General features: G+C 42.3%; 1 protein-coding gene across 1 annotated transcript in view; it reads right to left on the bottom strand.

Moving 5' to 3' along the window:
* Positions 1-18,429, bottom strand: part of VPS52 (VPS52 subunit of GARP complex) — a 53,251-nt gene that overhangs the window by 31,833 nt on the left and 2,989 nt on the right. The window contains exons 5-10 of the mRNA XM_058822529.1: positions 17,101-17,168; positions 13,850-14,025; positions 11,675-11,825; positions 9,464-9,564; positions 6,613-6,745; positions 829-886 (exon numbers count right to left, since the gene is read on the bottom strand). Coding sequence (XP_058678512.1) covers positions 829-886; positions 6,613-6,745; positions 9,464-9,564; positions 11,675-11,825; positions 13,850-14,025; positions 17,101-17,168 — 687 coding nt within the window. The remainder of the gene's footprint in view (positions 1-828; positions 887-6,612; positions 6,746-9,463; positions 9,565-11,674; positions 11,826-13,849; positions 14,026-17,100; positions 17,169-18,429) is intronic.

The raw sequence follows: 18,429 nt of genomic DNA on the forward strand, positions 1-18,429 counted from the left end.
AAAATCACAAAAAATTCGAAAAAATCATCACAAAAAATCACAAAAAATTCGAAAAAAACCACCCCAAAAATCCCAAAAATCATCCCAAAAATCCCAAAAAATCTGAAAAAAATCATCCCAAAACTCACAAAATAATTGGAAAAAAATCATCCCAAAACGTCCTAAAAATAAAAAAATTGCAAATATCTCTAAAAAAATCACCCCAAGAAATTGAAAAAAAAATCCCCAAAATGAAAAAAATAAATCCTCCAAAACATCCCAAAGAAACCTCAAAAAATCCCCAAAAAATCCATGAAAATCTCAAAACCCCCATTAAAATTCTCAAAGAAACCTCAAATAATTCCCCAAAAATAAAAACCACAAAAATCACCCCAAAAACCCATTAAAAAACCCCACAAAAATCCCAAAAACCTCATCCCTGAAAACACCAAAAACTCAACAAAAGTTCCTAAAAAAACCCCAAAAATATTTTTAAAAAATCCCAAAAAAATCTTTCCTAAAAGTCCAAAAACAAATCCCAAAAAATCATTCCAAGAAATTGCAAAAAAATCCCCAAAATTAAAAAAAATGCCCCAAAACATCCCAAAGAAACCTCAAATAATTCCCCAAAAACCCAAAAAAAACCCAAAAATCACCCCAAAAACTCACCCAAAAAAACGCCCAAAAAATCCCCAAAAATAAAAATAAAGCAAAAATCCCCCAAATCCCACAAAAAAATTCAAAAATCACCCCCCAAAAAAATCATCCCAAAAATAAATTCCAAAAAAAATCCAAAAAAATTCCCAAATTTTCCCAATTTCCCCAATTTTTTGGTGAATTCTGGGATATCCTTCCTGGCCGTGTCCTCCACGCCCATCAGGTCGTCCTTCTCCGCCACCTCCTCGTACTGCCAAGAAAAATTGGGAAATTTGGGGAAATTTCAGGGAAATTTGGGAAAAAATGGAAAAAATTTGGAGGAATTTGGAAAAAATATTGGGAGAAAATTGGGGGAAATTTGGGAAAAAATGGAAAAATTTTGGAGGGATTTGGAAAGAAATTTGGGAGGAAATTGGGGGGAATTTGGGAAAAAATGGAAAAATTTTGGAGGGATTTGGAAAGAAATTTGGGAGGAAATTGGGGGGAATTTGGGAAAAAATGGAAAAATTTTGGAGGAATTCGGAAAAAAAAATTGGGAGAAAATTGGGGGAAATTTGGGAAAAAATGGAAAAATTTTGGAGGAATTTGGAAAAAAAATTGGGAGAAAATTGGGGGGAATTTGGGAAAAAATGGAAAAATTTTGGAGGGATTTGGAAAAAGAAATTGGGAGGAAATTGGGGGGAATTTGGGAGAAATTTGGGAAGAATTTGGGAGAATTTGGGAAAATTGGGGAAATTCCAGGGAAATTCCAGGGAAATTTGGGAAAAATTGAAAAGTTTTGGAGGAATTTGGAAAAAAATGGGAGAAAATTTGGAGAAATTTGGAAAGAAATTTGGGGGGAATTTGGGAAAAAATTGAAAAATTTTGAAGGAATTTGGAAAAAAAAATTGGGAGAAAATTTGGGGGAATTTGGGGGAAATTTGGAAAGAAATTGGGAAAATCGGGAAGAATTTGGGAGAATTGGGGAAATGTCAGTGAAATTTCAGGGAAATTTGGGAAAAAATGGAAAAATTTTGGAGGAATTTGGAAAGTAATTTGGGAGGAAATTGGGGGGAATTTGGGAAAAAATGGAAAAATTTTGGAGGAATTCGGAAAAAAAATTGGGAGAAAATTGGGGGAAATTTGGGAAAAAAAAGGAAAAATTTTGGAGGGATTTGGAAAAAAAATTGGGAGAAAATTGGGGGGAATTTGGGAAAAAATGGAAAAATTTTGGAGGGATTTGGAAAGAAATTTGGGAGGAAATTGGGGGGAATTTGGGAAAAAATGGAAAAATTTTGGAGGAATTTGGAAAAAGAAATTGGGAGGAAATTGGGGGGAATTTGGGAGAAATTTGGGAAGAATTTGGGAGAATTTGGGAAAATTGGGGAAATTCCAGGGAAATTCCAGGGAAATTTGGGAAAAATTGAAAAGTTTTGGAGGAATTTGGAAAAAAATGGGAGAAAATTTGGAGAAATTTGGAAAGAAATTTGGGGGGAATTTGGGAAAAAATTGAAAAATTTTGAAGGAATTTGGAAAAAAAAATTGGGAGAAAATTTGGGGGAATTTGGGGGAAATTTGGAAAGAAATTGGGAAAATCGGGAAGAATTTGGGAGAATTGGGGAAATGTCAGTGAAATTTCAGGGAAATTTGGGAAAAAATGGAAAAATTTTGGAGGAATTTGGAAAGTAATTTGGGAGGAAATTGGGGGGAATTTGGGAAAAAATGGAAAAATTTTGGAGGAATTCGGAAAAAAAATTGGGAGAAAATTGGGGGAAATTTGGGAAAAAAAAGGAAAAATTTTGGAGGGATTTGGAAAAAAAATTGGGAGAAAATTGGGGGGAATTTGGGAAAAAATGGAAAAATTTTGGAGGGATTTGGAAAGAAATTTGGGAGGAAATTGGGGGGAATTTGGGAAAAAATGGAAAAATTTTGGAGGAATTTGGAAAAAGAAATTGGGAGGAAATTGGGGGGAATTTGGGAGAAATTTGGGAAGAATTTGGGAGAATTTGGGAAAATTGGGGAAATTCCAGGGAAATTCCAGGGAAATTTGGGAAAAATTGAAAAGTTTTGGAGGAATTTGGAAAAAAATGGGAGAAAATTTGGAGAAATTTGGAAAGAAATTTGGGGGGAATTTGGGAAAAAATTGAAAAATTTTGAAGGAATTTGGAAAAAAAAATTGGGAGAAAATTTGGGGGAATTTGGGGGAAATTTGGAAAGAAATTGGGAAAATCGGGAAGAATTTGGGAGAATTGGGGAAATGTCAGTGAAATTTCAGGGAAATTTGGGAAAAAATGGAAAAATTTTGGAGGAATTTGGAAAGTAATTTGGGAGGAAATTGGGGGGAATTTGGGAAAAAATGGAAAAATTTTGGAGGAATTCGGAAAAAAAATTGGGAGAAAATTGGGGGAAATTTGGGAAAAAAAAGGAAAAATTTTGGAGGGATTTGGAAATAAAAAATGGGAGAAAATTGGGGGGAATTTGGGAAAAAAAGGAAAAATTTTGGACAAATTTTGAAATAAAAAAATGGGAGAAAATTGGGGGGAATTTGGGAAAAAATGGAAAAATTTTGGAGGGATTTGGAAAGAAATTTGGGAGGAAATTGGGGGGAATTTGGGAAAAAATGGAAAATTTTGGACGAATTTGGAAATAAAAAATGGGAGAAAATTGGGGGGAATTTGGGAAAAAATGGAAAAATTTTGGAGGAATTTGGAAAGAAATTTGGGAAGGAATTGTGGAAAATTGGGAAAATTCTGGGAAATGTCAGTGAAATTTCAGGGAAATTTGGGGAAAAATTGAAAAATTTTGGAGAAATTTGGAAAAAAATTGGGAGGAAATTGGGGGGAATTTGGGAAAAAATCTGGGAAGGAATTGGGGAAACATTTGGGGAATTGGAGGAATTTGGGGGCAAATTTGGGGGAAAATTTTGAAAAATCTGGAAATTGGTGGGAAAACTGAGAATTTGAGAGAAATTTGTGAAAGATTGGGGGAAAATTCAGGAAAAATTGGAGAAATTTGGGAAATTTATGGGAATATTGGGAGAAAATTGGATTAAAATTGGGGGAAATTTTGGGGGGAAATTTGGGGGAAAATTTACTATAAAATGGGGAAGTTTGGGGGAAATTTGGAGGAAAGTTTGGGGGAAATTGTGGGGAAATGGCGAGAAAATTTTCGGAAAATTTAGGGGGAAATTTTGGGGAAATTTTGGGGAAATTTAGGGGAAAATTGGAAAATTTGGGGGAAAATAGGGGGGAAAACTTGGGGGAAATTGTGGGGAAATGGGAAATTTTTGAGAAAATTTAAGGGGAAATTTGGGGGGAAAATGTTGGGAAAATTTGGGGGAAAATTTGGGGGAAAATTTACTAAAAATGGGGAAGTTTGGGGGAAATTTGGAGGAAAGTTTGGGGGAAATTGTGGGGAAATGGCGGGAAAAATATTGGAAAATTTAGGGGAAAATTGTGGGGAAATTTTGGGGAAATTTAGGGGAAAATTGGAAAATTTGGGGGAAAATTTGGGGGGAAAATATGGGGGAAAATTTGGGGGAAATTGTGGAGAAATGGGAAATTTTTGAGAAAATTTAGGGGGAAATTTGGGGAGAAATTGTGGGGAAATGTTGGGTAAATTTAGGGGAAAATTGAAGAGGAAAATGTTGGGAAAATTTGGGGGAAAATTGTGAGGAAATTCTGGGTAAATTTAGGAGGAAATTGAGGGGGAAAATGTTGGGAAAAATTGATGGGAAATTTGGGGGAAATTTGGGAAAAGGTTGGGAAAATTTGGGGGAAATTGTGGGGAAATTTTGGGTAAATTTGGGGGGAAATTGGGTGGAAAATTGGGGGGGGAAAATTGTGGGTAAATTTAGGGGAAAATTGGAAAATATGGGGCGAAAATATGGGGGGATATGGGAAATTTTTGAGAAAATTTAGGGGAAAAATGTTGGGAAAATGGGAAAAAAATGGAAATTTGGGGGACATGTTGGGAAAATGGGGGAAAATTGAGGGGAAAGGGTTGGGAAAATTTGATGGGAAAGTTGTGGGGAAATTTTGGGTAAATTTGGGGGAAAATTGAGGGGGGAAATGGGAAAAGATTGATAAAAAATTGGGGAAATTTAAGGGAGAATTTGGGGAAAAAGTTGGGGAAATGGTGGAAAATATTGGAAAATTTCTGGAATTTCCCAGCTGGATCTTCACGAGGGGAAGACCAAAATTCAGATTTTAGGGGGAATTCCAAATGAAATCCACCCTAAAATGGCCCAAAATTTCCTCAAAACCCCCCAAAACCTGGGATGAACCCCTCCCAAAATTCCCAAAAATTCCCCAAAATCCCCAAAAATTCCCAAAAAATTCCCCAAAATCCATCTTGGATCTTCCCCAGAGAGCCCAAAATCGGGGGAATCCCATCCCAAACATGCCCCAAAAATCCCTAAAAAACCCCAAAAACCTCCAGCTGGGGATCCCAGAATTCCCAAAAATTCCCCAAAAAATCCCAAAATTCCCAAGAAATCCCAAAAAATTCCTGAAGTTTCTCCTTGGATCTTCCCCAGAGAGCCCAAAATCGGGGCAATCCATCCCAAACATGCCCCAAAAATCCCCCAAAAAACCCCAAAAATCCCCAAAAATCCCCCAAAACCTCCACCTCCATCACCCAGAATTCAAAAAAATTCCCAAAATTCTCCAAAAATTCCCAAAAAATTCCCCCAAATCCATCTTGGATCTTCCCCAGACAGCCCAAAATTGGGGGAATCCCATCCCAAACATGCCCCAAAAATCCCTAAAAAAACCCAAAAAAACCCCAAAAAATCCCCCAAAACCTCCACCTCCATCACCCAGAACTCCCAAAAATTCCCAAAAATTCCCAAAATTCCCAAATTTCGACCCAAAAAATCCCCAAAAATTCCCCCAAATCCATCTTGGATCTTCCTCACAGAGCCCAAAATTGGGGAAATCCCATCCCAAAAATGCCCCAAAATCCCTAAAAATCCCCAAAATTCCCCCCAAAACCTCCACCTCCATCACCCAGAATTCCCAAAAATTCCCCAAAATTCCCCAAAATTCCCAAAAAATTCCCCAAAAATTGGGGAATTTCCCACCTGGATCTTCACGAGGGGAAGACCAAAATTCAGATTTTGGGGGGGAATTCCAAGTAAAATCCACCCAAAAATGGCCAAAAATCCCTGAAAACCCCCCAAAACCTGGGATGAACCCCTCCCAAAATTCCCCAAAATTCCCCAAAATTCCCAAAAATTCCCAAAAATTCCCAAAAAAATTCCCCAAAATCCATCTTGGATCTTCCCAAGAATGCCCAAAATCGGGAGAATCCCATCCCAAAAATGCCCCATAAATCCCTAAAAAACCCCCAAAACCCCAAAAAATCCCTAAAAACCTCCACCTCCATCACCCAGAATTCCCAAAAATTCCCAAAATTCCAAAAAAATTCCAAAAAAATTCCCAAAATTTTCCCACCTGGATCTTCACGAGGGGAAGACCAAAATTCAGATTTTGGGGGGGAATTCCAAGCGAAATCCACCCAAAAATGGCCAAAATTCTCTGAAAACCCCCCAAAACCTGGGATGAACCCCTCCCAAAATTCCCAAAAAATCCCAAAAAATTCCCCAAAAATCCCCAAAAATCCCCAAAAATCCCAAAAAAATTCCCCAAAATCCATCTTCGATCTTCTCCAGAGAGCCCAAAACTGGGAGAATCCCATCCCAAAAAACCCCCAAAAAACCCCAAAAATCCCCCAAAACCTCCACCTCCATCAACCAGAATTCCCAAAATTTCCCAAAAATTCCCAAAAATTCCCAAAATTCCCAAAAAATTCCCGAATTTCCCATCTGGATCTTCACGAGGGGAAGACCAAAATTCAGATTTTGGGGGGGAATTCCAAGTAAAATCCACCCAAAAATGGCCAAAATTCCCTGAAAACCCCCCAAAACCTGGGATGAACCCCTCCCAAAATTCCCCAAAATTCCCCAAAATTCCCAAAAATTCCGGAATTTCTCACCTGGATCTTCATGAGGCGGCCGGTGTAGGATTTGAAGTAGGAGAAGTGGACGCGGCTCATGGTGTCCACGTAGTGATCGCGCAGCTCCTGCGCCACCCCCCGCTCGTTCCCCAGCAAAAACTGGAAAAAAAACCTGGAAATCCACAAAATTCGGGAAATTTGGGAATTTTGGGAATTCCGGGTGGAGCTTTGGGGAATTTTTGGGGGTTTTTTGGGGTTTTTTTGGGGGGTTTTTTGGGATTTCTGGGGCATTTTTGGGATGGGATTCCTCCGATTTTGGGCTCTCTGAGGAAGATCCAAGATGGATTTTCGGGATTTTTTTGGGATTTTTGGGGATTTTTTGGGGATTTTTGGGAAATCTTGGGATTTTTAGGGAATTTTTGGGAATTCTGGGGAACGGAGGTGGAGGTTTTGGGGGATTTTTGGGGTTTTTTTTGGGATTTTTGGGGCATTTTTGGGATGGGATTCCTCCGATTTTGGGCTCTCTGAGGAAGATCCAAGATGGATTTTCGGGATTTTTTTGGGATTTTTGGGGATTTTTTGGGGATTTTTGGGAAATCTTGGGATTTTTAGGGAATTTTTGGGAATTCTGGGGAACGGAGGTGGAGGTTTTGGGGGATTTTTGGGGTTTTTTTTTGGGATTTTTGGGGCATTTTTGGGATGGGATTCCCCCGATTTTGGGCTGTCTGGGGAAGATCCAAGATGGATTTTGGGGAATTTTTTGGGATTTTTGGGATTTTTAGGGAATTTTTGGGAATTCTGGGGAACGGAGGTGGAGGTTTTGGGGGGAATTTTTGGGGTTTTTTGGGGGTTTTTGGGGCATTTTTGGGATGGGATTCCCCCGATTTTGGGCTCTGTGAGGAAGATCCAAGATGGATTTTCGGGATTTTTTTTGGGATTTTTGGGGATTTTTTGGGGATTTTTGGGAAATCTTGGGATTTTTAGGGAATTTTTGGGAATTCTGGGTGATGGAGGTGGAGGTTTTGGGGGATTTTTGGGGTTTTTTTTGGGATTTTTGGGGCATTTTTGGGATGGGATTCCTCCGATTTTGGGCTCTCTGAGGAAGATCCAAGATGGATTTTCGGGATTTTTTTGGGGATTTTTGGGAAATTTTGGGATTTTTAGGGAATTTTTGGGAATTCTGGGTGATGGAGGTGGAGGTTTTGGGGAATTTTCAGGGATTTTTGGGGTTTTTTTAGGGATTTTTGGGGCATTTTTGGGATGGGATTCCCTCAATTTGGGGCCTTTCTGGGTTCTCTGAGGAAGATCCCAGAGAGAATTTGGGGGAATTTTGGGGGAATTTTGGGATTTGGGAATTTGGGGATTTTTTGGCAGGAATTTCTGGGATTTTGGAGCTGGAATTTGGGATTTTGGGGTCATTTCCAGGATTTTGGGGCTGGAATTTTTGCTGGGAATTTGGGCATTTTTTGGCAGAAATTTGGGGATTTTGCATCAAAATTTGGGAATTTTGGGGGGTAATTCCTGGGATTTTGGGGCTGCAAATTGAGGGGATTTTTGGGTGGGAATTTTGGGGATTTTTTTGGGGATAATTCCTGAGATTTTGGGGTGGGATTTGAGGAATTTTGGGCTGGAATTTGGGAATTTTTTGGGGCAATTCCCAGAAATTTTGAGTGGGAATTTGTGGATATTTTGGGGATAATTCTGGGATTTTTGGGCTGGAATTTGGGGATTTTTTTGGATAATTCCTGGGATTTTGGGGAGGGAATTTTGGGATTTTTGGGTGGGAATCTGGGATTTTTTTGGGGATGATTCCCAGGAATTTGGGGTGACAATTTTGGGGATTTTTGGTCCGAGAATTTGGGGATTTTTTTGGGGTAAATCCTGCAATTTTTGGGGTGAGAGTTTGGGGATTTTTGGGGTAATTCCCAGGAATTTGGGGCAGGAATTTGTGGATTTTTTGGGGTAACTCCTGGGAGTTTTGTGGTTGGATTTGGGGATTTTGGGGTGGGAATTTGGGGATTTTTTGGGATAATTCCTGGGGATTTTGTGGTTGGAATTTGGGGATTTTTGGGGTAATTCCCAGGAATTTGGGGCAGGAATTTGTGGATTTTTTGGGGTAATTCCTTGGAGTTTTGTGGTTGGAATTTGGGGATTTTTAGGCAGGAATTGGGGGTTTTTGGGGTAATTCCCAGGAAATTTGGGCAGGGATTTTGGGGATTTGAGGGATAATTCCTGGGATTTTGGGGTGGAATTTGGGGGATTTTTTGGGATAATTCCTGGGGATTTTGTGGTTGGAATTTGGGGATTTTTGGGTGGGAATTTGGGGATTTTTGGGGTAATTCCCAGGAAATTTGGGCAGGGATTTTGGGGATTTGAGGGATAATTCCTGGGATTTTGGGGTGAGAATTTGGGGTTTTTTTGGGGCAATTCCCAGAAATTCTGGGTGGGAATTTGTGGATTTTTTGGGGTAATTCCTGGGGATTTTGTGGTTGGAATTTGGGGATTTTTGGGTGGGAATTTGGGGATTTTTGGGGTAATTCCCAGGAATTTGGGGCAGGAATTTGTGGATTTTTTGGGGTAATTCCTTGGAGTTTTGTGGTTGGAATTTGGGGATTTTTAGGCAGGAATTGGGGGTTTTTGGGGTAATTCCCAGGAAATTTGGGCAGGGATTTTGGGGATTTGAGGGATAATTCCTGGGATTTTGGGGTGGAATTTGGGGCATTTTTTGGGGCAATTCCCAGAAATTTTGCATGGGAATTTGGGGATTTTTGGGTGGGGATTCGGGGATTTTTGGGGTAATTCCCAGGAATTTGGGGCAGGAATTTGTGGATTTTTTGGGGTAACTCCTGGGAGTTTTGTGCTTGGGATTTGGGGGTTTTGGGCGCCTCACTTGAACTTGAGCAGGGAGTTCTGCGGGATCTGGTAATTGGTCATCGGCTTCCGGAAGGAGAAAATCTTCTGCAGCACAAACTCCCGGATCTTGGTCACTGCCTGCGGGAAACGTTCCAGAAAATTCCATAAAAATCAGGGGAAATTGGGGGAAAAATCGGGGGAAATTCAGGGAAAAATCAGGAAAAATTTGGGGAAAAAAATGGGAAAATTTAAGAAAAAATTGGGAAAAATCAGGAAAAAATCTGGAAAAATTTGGGAAAAAAACCCAGAAAATTTCAAGAAAAAAATTGGGAAAAAAATCAGGAAAAATTCAGGAAAAAATTGGCAAAACACCAAGAAAAATTCAGGAAAAATTTGGGGAAAATTCAGGGAAAAATCAGGAAAAATTTAGGAAAAAATTCGGGAAAAAACAGGAAAATTTTGGGAAAAAATCAGGAAGAATTCAGGAAAAAGTTGGCAAAACACCAGGAAAAATTCAGGAAAAATTTGGGGAAAATTCAGGGGAAAATCAGGAAAAATTTAGAAAGAAAATTATGGAAAAATCTGGAAAATTTTGGGGAAAATTCAAGAAAAAAATCAGGAAAAATTGCGGGAAAATTTGGGAAAAATGGAAAAAAATCAAGAAAAAATCAGGAAAAATTTTGGAAAATTTTGGGGAAAAAAACTGAAAAATTCAGGAAAAAATTGGGAAAAATCAGAAAAATTCAGGAAAAATTTGGGAAAAAATCAGGGAAAAATTGGGAAAAAAAAATCAGGAAAAATCAGGAAAAATTTAGGAAAAAATTAGGGAAAGATCAGGAAAATTTTGGGAAAAATTCAAGGGAAAATCAGGAAAAATTGGGACAAAATCAGGAACAATTCAGGAAAAAATTGGGGAATATTCTGGGAAAATTCAGAAAAAAATCTGGGGAAATTCCAGGAGCGAATCAGGAAAGATTTGGGAAAAACTCAGGGGAAATCGGCAAAAATTCTGGAAAAAATCAGGAAAAATTCAGGGGAAATTGCGGGAAAAATTCGGGAAAAAATCAGGAAAAATTCAGGGGAAAATTTAGGGAAGAGTGAGGGAAAATTTAGAGAAAGTCAGGGAAAAATCAGGAAAAATTCAGGAAAAATTTGAGAAAAAATCAGGAAAAATTTGGGAAAATTCAGGGAAAATTTGGAAAAAATCAGAAAAAATTTGGCAAAAATCAAGGGAAATTCAGGAAAAAATTCAGGAAAAATTTAGGAAAATTGAGGGAAAATTCAGAAAAAAAATCAGAAAAAAACAGGGGAAAATTCAGGAAAAATTTGGGGAAAATTCAGGGAAATTCAGGAAAAAATTTGGAAAATTCAGGAAAACTTCAGGGAAAATTCAAGGAAAATTCAGGAATTTGGGGATTTTTTGGGGGTAATTCTCAGGAATTTTTGGGATTTTGGGGCTGGGAATTTGGGGATTTTTTTGTGTAATTGCTGAGATTTTTAGGGTAGGAATTTGGGGATTTTTGGCCTGGAATTTTGCGATTTTGGGCTGGGAATTTGGGAATTTCAGGGATTTTTTTGCAATTTTTGGGCTGGGAATTTGAGGATTTTTGGGCTGGGATTTTGGGAGATTTTGGGATTTTTGGGCTGGGATTTTTGGGTTTTTTTGGGGGTAATTCCTGGGATTTTTGGGCAGAAATTTTGGAATTTTTCGTCTGGAATTTTGGGATATTTTGGGATTTTTGGGCTGGGATTTTTGGGGGTTTTTTGGGTCATTTCCGGGATTTTGGGGGTAGGAATTTGGGGGATTTTGGGGATTTTTTGCAATTTTTGGCCTGGGAATTTGGGGATTTTTGGTCGGGAATTCTGGGATATTTTGGGATTTTTGGACCGGGATTTTTGGGGACAATTCCCAGGATTTTTGCTCTGGAATTTTGGGAGATTTTGGGATTTTTGGGCTGGGATTTTTGTTTTTTTTTTTTTTTTTTGGGTAATTCCTGGGAATTTGGGCAGAAATTTTGGAATTTTTGTGCTGGGATTTTGGGGTATTTTGGGATTTTTGGGCTGGGATTTTTGGTTGGTTTTTTTTTTTTTTGGGTAATTCCTGGGAATTTGGGCAGAAATTTTGGGATTTTTGGGCTGGGATTTTGGGGTATTTTGGGATTTTTGGACCGGGATTTTTGGAGCTAATTGCCAGGATTTTAGGGCTGGGATTTTGGGGGTTTTTGGGGTGAAATTCCGGGTTTTTCACCTTGATCCTGAGGCGGTCGAGCACGTGCTGGACGTCGGCGCAGGCCAGGGTGTCGCGGAAGGCGGCGTCCTTCACCGCGCCCAGCTGAGCGTCCAGGGCCACCAGCTGGGCCTGGAACTCGGGGGACGTCACTGGGGACTCCAGGATCACACTGGGAATGCAAAAATGGGGAAAAAACGGGAAAAAACGGTGAAAACCCCATGGAAATCCATGGAAAAATGGGAAAGTTACAGCAAAATCCATCCAAAAATGGGGAAATTGCACGGAAATCCCAAACTGGGACTGGAACTGGGATTGGAACTTGGAGACGTCACTGGGGACTCCAGGATCACACTGGGGATGGAAAAATGGGGAAAAATTGGGAAAAAACGGTGAAAACACCATGGAAATCCATGGAAAAATGGGAAAGTTACAGCAAAATCCATCCAAAAATGGGGAAATTGCACGGAAATCCCAAACTGGGACTGGAACTGGGATTGGAACTCGGGGAGGTCACTGGGGACTCCGGGATCACACTGGGAATGCAAAAATGGGGAAAAAACGGGAAAAAACGGTGAAAACCACATGGAAATCCATCAAAAAATGGGAAAGTTACAGCAAAATCCATCCAAAAATGGGAAAATTCCATGGAAATCCCAAACTGGGACTGGAACTGGGAATGGAACTCGGGGAGGTCACTGGGGACTCCAGGATCACACTGGGGATGCAAAAATGGGGAAAAAACGGGAAAAAACGGTGAAAACCACATGGAAATCCATCAAAAAATGGGAAAGTTACAGCAAAATCCATCCAAAAATGGGAAAATTGCACGGAAATCCCAAACTGGGACTGGAACTGGGAATGGAACTCGGGGAGGTCACTGAGGACTCCGGGATCACTCTGGGGAGGGGGAAAATGGGGAAAAAATGGGAAAAAACGGTGAAAACCCCATGGAAATCCGTCCAAAAACAGGAAAATTCCATCAAAACTTCATTAAAATCCACAGAAAAATGGGAAAATTCCATGGAAATCCCAAACTGGGAATGGAACTGGGATTGGAAGTCGGGGAGGTCACTGGGGACTCCAGGATCACTCTGGGGATGGAAAAATGGGGAAAAAACGGGAAAAAACGGTGAAAACCCCTTGGAAATCCATGGAAAAATGGGAAAGTTACAGCAAAATCCGTCCAAAAATGGGGAAATTGCACGGAAATCCCAAACTGGGACTGGAACTGGGATTGGAACTCGGGGAGGTCACTGGGGACTCCGGGATCACACTGGGGATGCAAAAATGGGGAAAAAATGGGAAAAAACGGTGAAAACCCCATCGAAATCCATCCAAAAATGGGAAAATTGCATCAAAATTCCATTAAAATCCACGGAAAAATGGGAAAATTGCATGGAAATCCCAAACTGGGATTGGAACTCGGGGAGGTCACTGGGGAGTCCAGGATCACAGTGGGAATGGGAAAAATGGGGAAAAAACGGGAAAAAACGGTGAAAACCCCATGGAAATCTGTCAAAAAATGGGAAAGTTGCAGCAAAATCCGTCCAAAAATGGGAAAATTGCACGGAAATCCCAAACTGGGACTGGAACTCGGGGAGGTCACTGGGGACTCCATTTCTTCCCCCAAATCCCATTTTTCCCCCCAAAATCTCATTTTTCCGCCCCAAATCCCTTTTTTTTTTGGTCTCTAAAACCCCATTCTTGGGTCCCAAAATTCACATTTTTGGCTCCCGAAACCCCATTTTTTGCTCTAAAAATCCCATTTTTTCACCCGGAAACTCCATTTTTTCACCCCCAAACCCCGTTTTTTTTTTCTTTTTCTCCCCAAAAATGGAGATTTTTAGAATTTTTCCCCACCTGATCATGGTGGGGGGCACGACGAGCTCGTCCAGGAGCCCCCTGGGATGCACAAAATCCCCAACTTCTGACCCAAATCCCAATTTGGGGAATTTTCACCCCCAAACCCCATTTTTTATCCTAAAATCCCATTTATTTAGGTTTATGTCTCCAAAACACCTGGGTTTGGTCTCTAAAACCCCATTTTTTGCTGCCAAAATTCACATTTTTGGCTCCCAAAACCGCCATTTTTTGCTCTAAAAATCCCGTTTTTTCACCCAGAAACTCCATTTTTTCACCCCCAAACCCCGTTTTTTTTCTGTTTTTTCCCAAAAACATTTTTTTTTTCCCCACCTGATCATGGTGGGGGGCACGACGAGCTCGTCCAGGAGCCCCCCGAGCCGCTCGCGGACCTGGCGCCGGTTGCGCAGCCTCAGGTTCATGGCCCCGGCCTGGCCCTGCAGCGCCCGGATCTCCCAGCTGAGCGAGCTCAGCGAGCTCTGGAACGAGCCCAGCATCTCCTCCATGCGCTGGGGACACATTTGGGGACATTTCGGAATTTTGGGGGATTTTTTTTGGAATTTTTTGGCGCTTTTTTGGCCATTTTTGGCCGATTTTTGGCCGTTTTACGGCATTCTTTAGTGATTTTTTTGGGTGATTTTTAGGGGATTTTGCGGCGGTTTTGAAGGGTTCTGGTGGCATTTGGGGACCTTTTAGGGACACTTTGGGGACAATTTGGGACAATTTTGGGGCTTTTTGGCGATTTTTGGGGTTTCTTTGGCGATTTCAGGGTGATTTTTAGGAGATTTTTTGAGCCATTTTTGGGGGATTTTGGTCCATTTGGGGCCATTTGGGGACACTCTGGGGACACTTTGGGGACACTCGGGGACATTGAGGGACACTCTGGGGACACTGGGACACTTTGGCTCAATCTGGGGACACTTTGAAGCCATTTTGGGTCAATTTGGGACATTTGGAGTCAATTTGGGTCAATTTGGGGCAGTTTTGGGTCAATTTGGGGCCGTTTTGTTGCTGGGATCTCCCAGCTGAGCGAGCTCAGCGAGCTCTGGAACGAGCCCGGCGTCTCCTCCATGCGCTGGGGACACATTTGGGGACATTTCGGAATTTTGGGGGATTTTTTTTGGAATTTTTTGGCGCTTTTTTGGCCATTTTTGGCCGATTTTTGGCCGTTTTACGGCATTTTTTAGTGATTTTTTGGGTGATTTTCAGAGGATTTTGTGGCGGTTTTGAAGGGTTCTGGTGGCATTTGGGGACACTTGGGGACCTTTTAGGGACACTTTGGGGACACTTTGGGACAATTTTGGGGCTTTTTGGTGATTTTTGGGGCTTTTTTTGCCGATTTTAGGGCGATTTTTAGGGCGATTTTTTGAGCCATTTTTGGGGGATTTTGGTCCATTTGGGGCCATTTGGGGACACTTTGGGGACAATTTGGGGACATTTTAGACACTGGGACACTTTGGGTCAATCTGGGGACACTTTGAAGCCATTTTGGGTCAATTTGGGCCATTTGGGGCCGTTTTGGGTCATTTTGGGGCCGTTTTGTGGCTGGGATCTCCCAGCTGAGGGAGCTCAGCGAGCTCTGGAACGAGCCCGGCGTCTCCTCCAGCCCATGGGGACATTTGGGGACACTTGGGGACATTTACGAATTTTTTGGGGCTTTTTTTGGCGATTTTAGGGTGATTTTTGGTGATTTTAGAGCATTCTTTAGTGGTTTTACGCCATTTTAAAAGGGAATTTTAAAGCCTTTTTTTGGGATTTTGCAGCATTATTGGGACGTTCTTCATGAGTTTGGGGACATTTGGGGACAATTTGGGAAAATTTTGGGGTCTTTTTGGCAATTTTTGGGGCTTTTTTGGCGATTTTAGGGTGATTTTTAGGGGATTTTTCACGTGATTTTTGGCCATTTTAGGGCATTTTTTGGGGGTTTTAGGGCATTCTTTTGGGGAACCTTTATCCATTTTTTGGGGGGATTTTGCAGCATTATTGGGATGCTCTTGGTGACTTTGGGGACATTTGGGGACATTTGGGAGTTTAGGGACAATTGGGGACATTTGGGATTTTTTTTTAGCATTTCTTGGGGTTTTTTTGGCGATTTCAGGGCGATTTTTAGGGGATTTTTACGAGCGATTTTTGGGGATTTTTTGGCTTTTTGAGGGGATTCTGGTGCCATTTGGGGACACTTGGGGACACTTTGGGGACACTGGGACACTTTGGGTCAATCTGGGGACATTTAGGACAATTTGGGGCCGTTTTGGGTCAATTTGGGGCCGTTTTGTGGCTGGGATCTCCCAGCTGAGGGAGCTCAGCGAGCTCTGGAACGAGCCCGGCGTCTCCTCCAGCCCACGGGGACATTTGGGGACACTTGGGGACATTTTGGGAATTTTTGGGAATTTTTTGGAAATTTTTGGGGGCTTTTTTTGGCCATTTTCGGGGCTTTTTTGGCCGTTTTCCAGCATTTTTTAGTGATTTTTAGGGTGATTTTACGGGGATTTTGTTCCTGTTTCAGAGGGTTCTTAGTGGGTTTGGGGACATTTGAGGACACTTTGGGGACAATCTGGGGACATTTGGGGTTTTTTCCCAAGGTTTTGGGGCTTTTTTTGGCGATTTTGGGGCATTTTTAGGGGATTTCTTTGGGTGATTTTAATGGGATTTGGAGGCATTTTTAGGGGATTTTGCAGCTCTTTCGAAGGGTTTTGGTGGCATTTGGGGACATTTGAGGACACTTGGGGACATTTAGGGACAATTTAGGGACATTTAGGAATTTTTTTCGCATTTTTTGGGGCTTTTTTGGCGATTTCAGGGCGATTTTTAGGGATTTTTCGAGCGATTTTTGGGGATTTTGTGGCTTTTGGAGGGGATTTTGGGGCCATTTGGTGACACTTGGTGACATTTGGGGACACTTTGGGGACAATTTGGGGTTTTTTTTTTGCCATTTCATGGCATTTTTGAGGGGTTTCACTGGGGATTTTTTGGGATTTTTTGGGATTTTTGGGGGTTCTGAGGGGTTGGTGCCACCTGAGGACATTTGGTGACACCTGGGGACACTTTGGGGACACTTTGGGACCATTTGGAGCCATTTTGGTGCCACTTGGAGCCATTTTGGGGCCATTTGGGGACATTTTAGTGACGTTTGGGGTCATTTTAGGGCCATTTGGTGCCACCTGGGGACACTTTGGTGGCACTTGGGGACAGTTTGGTGGCACTTGGTGACATTTGGGGACACTTGGGGACACTTTGGGGACAATTTGGGGTTTTTTTTTTGCCATTTCATGGCATTTTTGAGGGGTTTCACTGGGGATTTTTTGGGATTTTTTGGGATTTTTGGGGGTTCTGAGGGGTTGGTGCCACCTGAGGACATTTGGTGACACCTGGGGACACTTTGGGGACACTTTGGGACCATTTGGAGCCATTTTGGTGCCACTTGGAGCCATTTTGGGGCCATTTGGGGACATTTTAGTGACGTCTGGGGTCATTTTAGGGCCATTTGGTGCCACCTGGGGACACTTTGGTGACATTTGGTGGCACTTGGGGACACTTTGGTGGCACTTGGGGACACTTTGGTGGCACTTGGGGCCGTGTCTCACCTCCAGGATGGCGTCGCAGGCGCTGATCTGGTTGTGCAGCTCGGCGATGTTCTCGCTCTCGCGGATGTCTGAGGGGTCAAGGGACACCTTGGGGACACTTGGGGACACTTTGGGGACACTTGGGGACACTTTGGGGACACTGGGGACACCTTGGGGACACTTTGGGGACATTGGGGACACTGTGGGGACACCTTGGGGACACTTTGGGGACACTTGGGGGACACTTTGGGGACACGTTGGGGACACTTTGGGGACACTTGGGGACACTTTGGGGACACTTGGGGGACACTGGGGACACTTTGGGGACACTTTGGGGACACCTTGAGGACACTTTGGGGACACTTTGGGGACACTTTGGGGACATTGGGGACACTTTGGGGACACTTTGGGGACACTTTGGGGACACCTTGGGGACACTTTGGGGACATTGGGGACACTTTGGGGACACTTTGGGGACACTTTGGGGACACTTTGGGGACACCTTGGGGACACTTTGGGGACACTTGGGGACACTTTGGGGACATTGGGGACACTTTGGGGACACTTTGGGGACATTGGGGACACTTTGGGGACACCTTGGGGACACTTTGGGGACACTTGGGGGACATTGGGGACACTGGGGACACTGTGGGGACACCTTGGGGACACTTTGGGGACACTTTGGGGACACTTGGGGGACATTGGGGACACCTTGGGGACACCTTGGGGACACTTTGGGGACACCTTGGGGGACACTTTGGGGACACCTTGGGGACACTGGGGACACTTTGGGGACACTTTGGGGACACTTTGGGGACACTTTGGGGACACTTGGGGGACATTGGGGACACCTTGGGGACACCTTGGGGACACCTTGGGGACACCTTGGGGGATTTGGGGACACTTTGGGCGATTTGGGGACACTTTGGGGACAATTTTGGAGAATTTGGCGCCAAATTTTAGGATTTTTGGGGGGGAATTTTGGGGATTTTGATGCCAAATGTTGGGGTTTTTTCATCCCAAATTTTTGGAATTTCGGGGATTTCACCCTTGGGGACACCTTGGGGACATTTTGGGGGACACTTTGGGGACACTTTGGGGGATTTGGGGACACTTTGGGGACAATTGAAGACAATTTGGTGCCGAACTCTGGGAATTACAGGCCAGATTTTTGGATTTTGGTGCCAAATTTTAAGGTTTGGGTCGCAAGTTTTTGCAATTTTGGGGATTTCGCCCTTGGGGACACCTTGGGGACACCTTGGGGACATTTTGGGGGATTTGGGGACACTTTGGGCGATTTGGGGACACTTTGGGGACAATTTTGGAGAATTTGGCGCCAAATTTTGGGAT

This window comes from Ammospiza caudacuta, chromosome 33, assembly GCF_027887145.1.
Source record: "Ammospiza caudacuta isolate bAmmCau1 chromosome 33, bAmmCau1.pri, whole genome shotgun sequence".
NCBI classification, from domain to species: Eukaryota; Metazoa; Chordata; class Aves; order Passeriformes; family Passerellidae; genus Ammospiza; species Ammospiza caudacuta.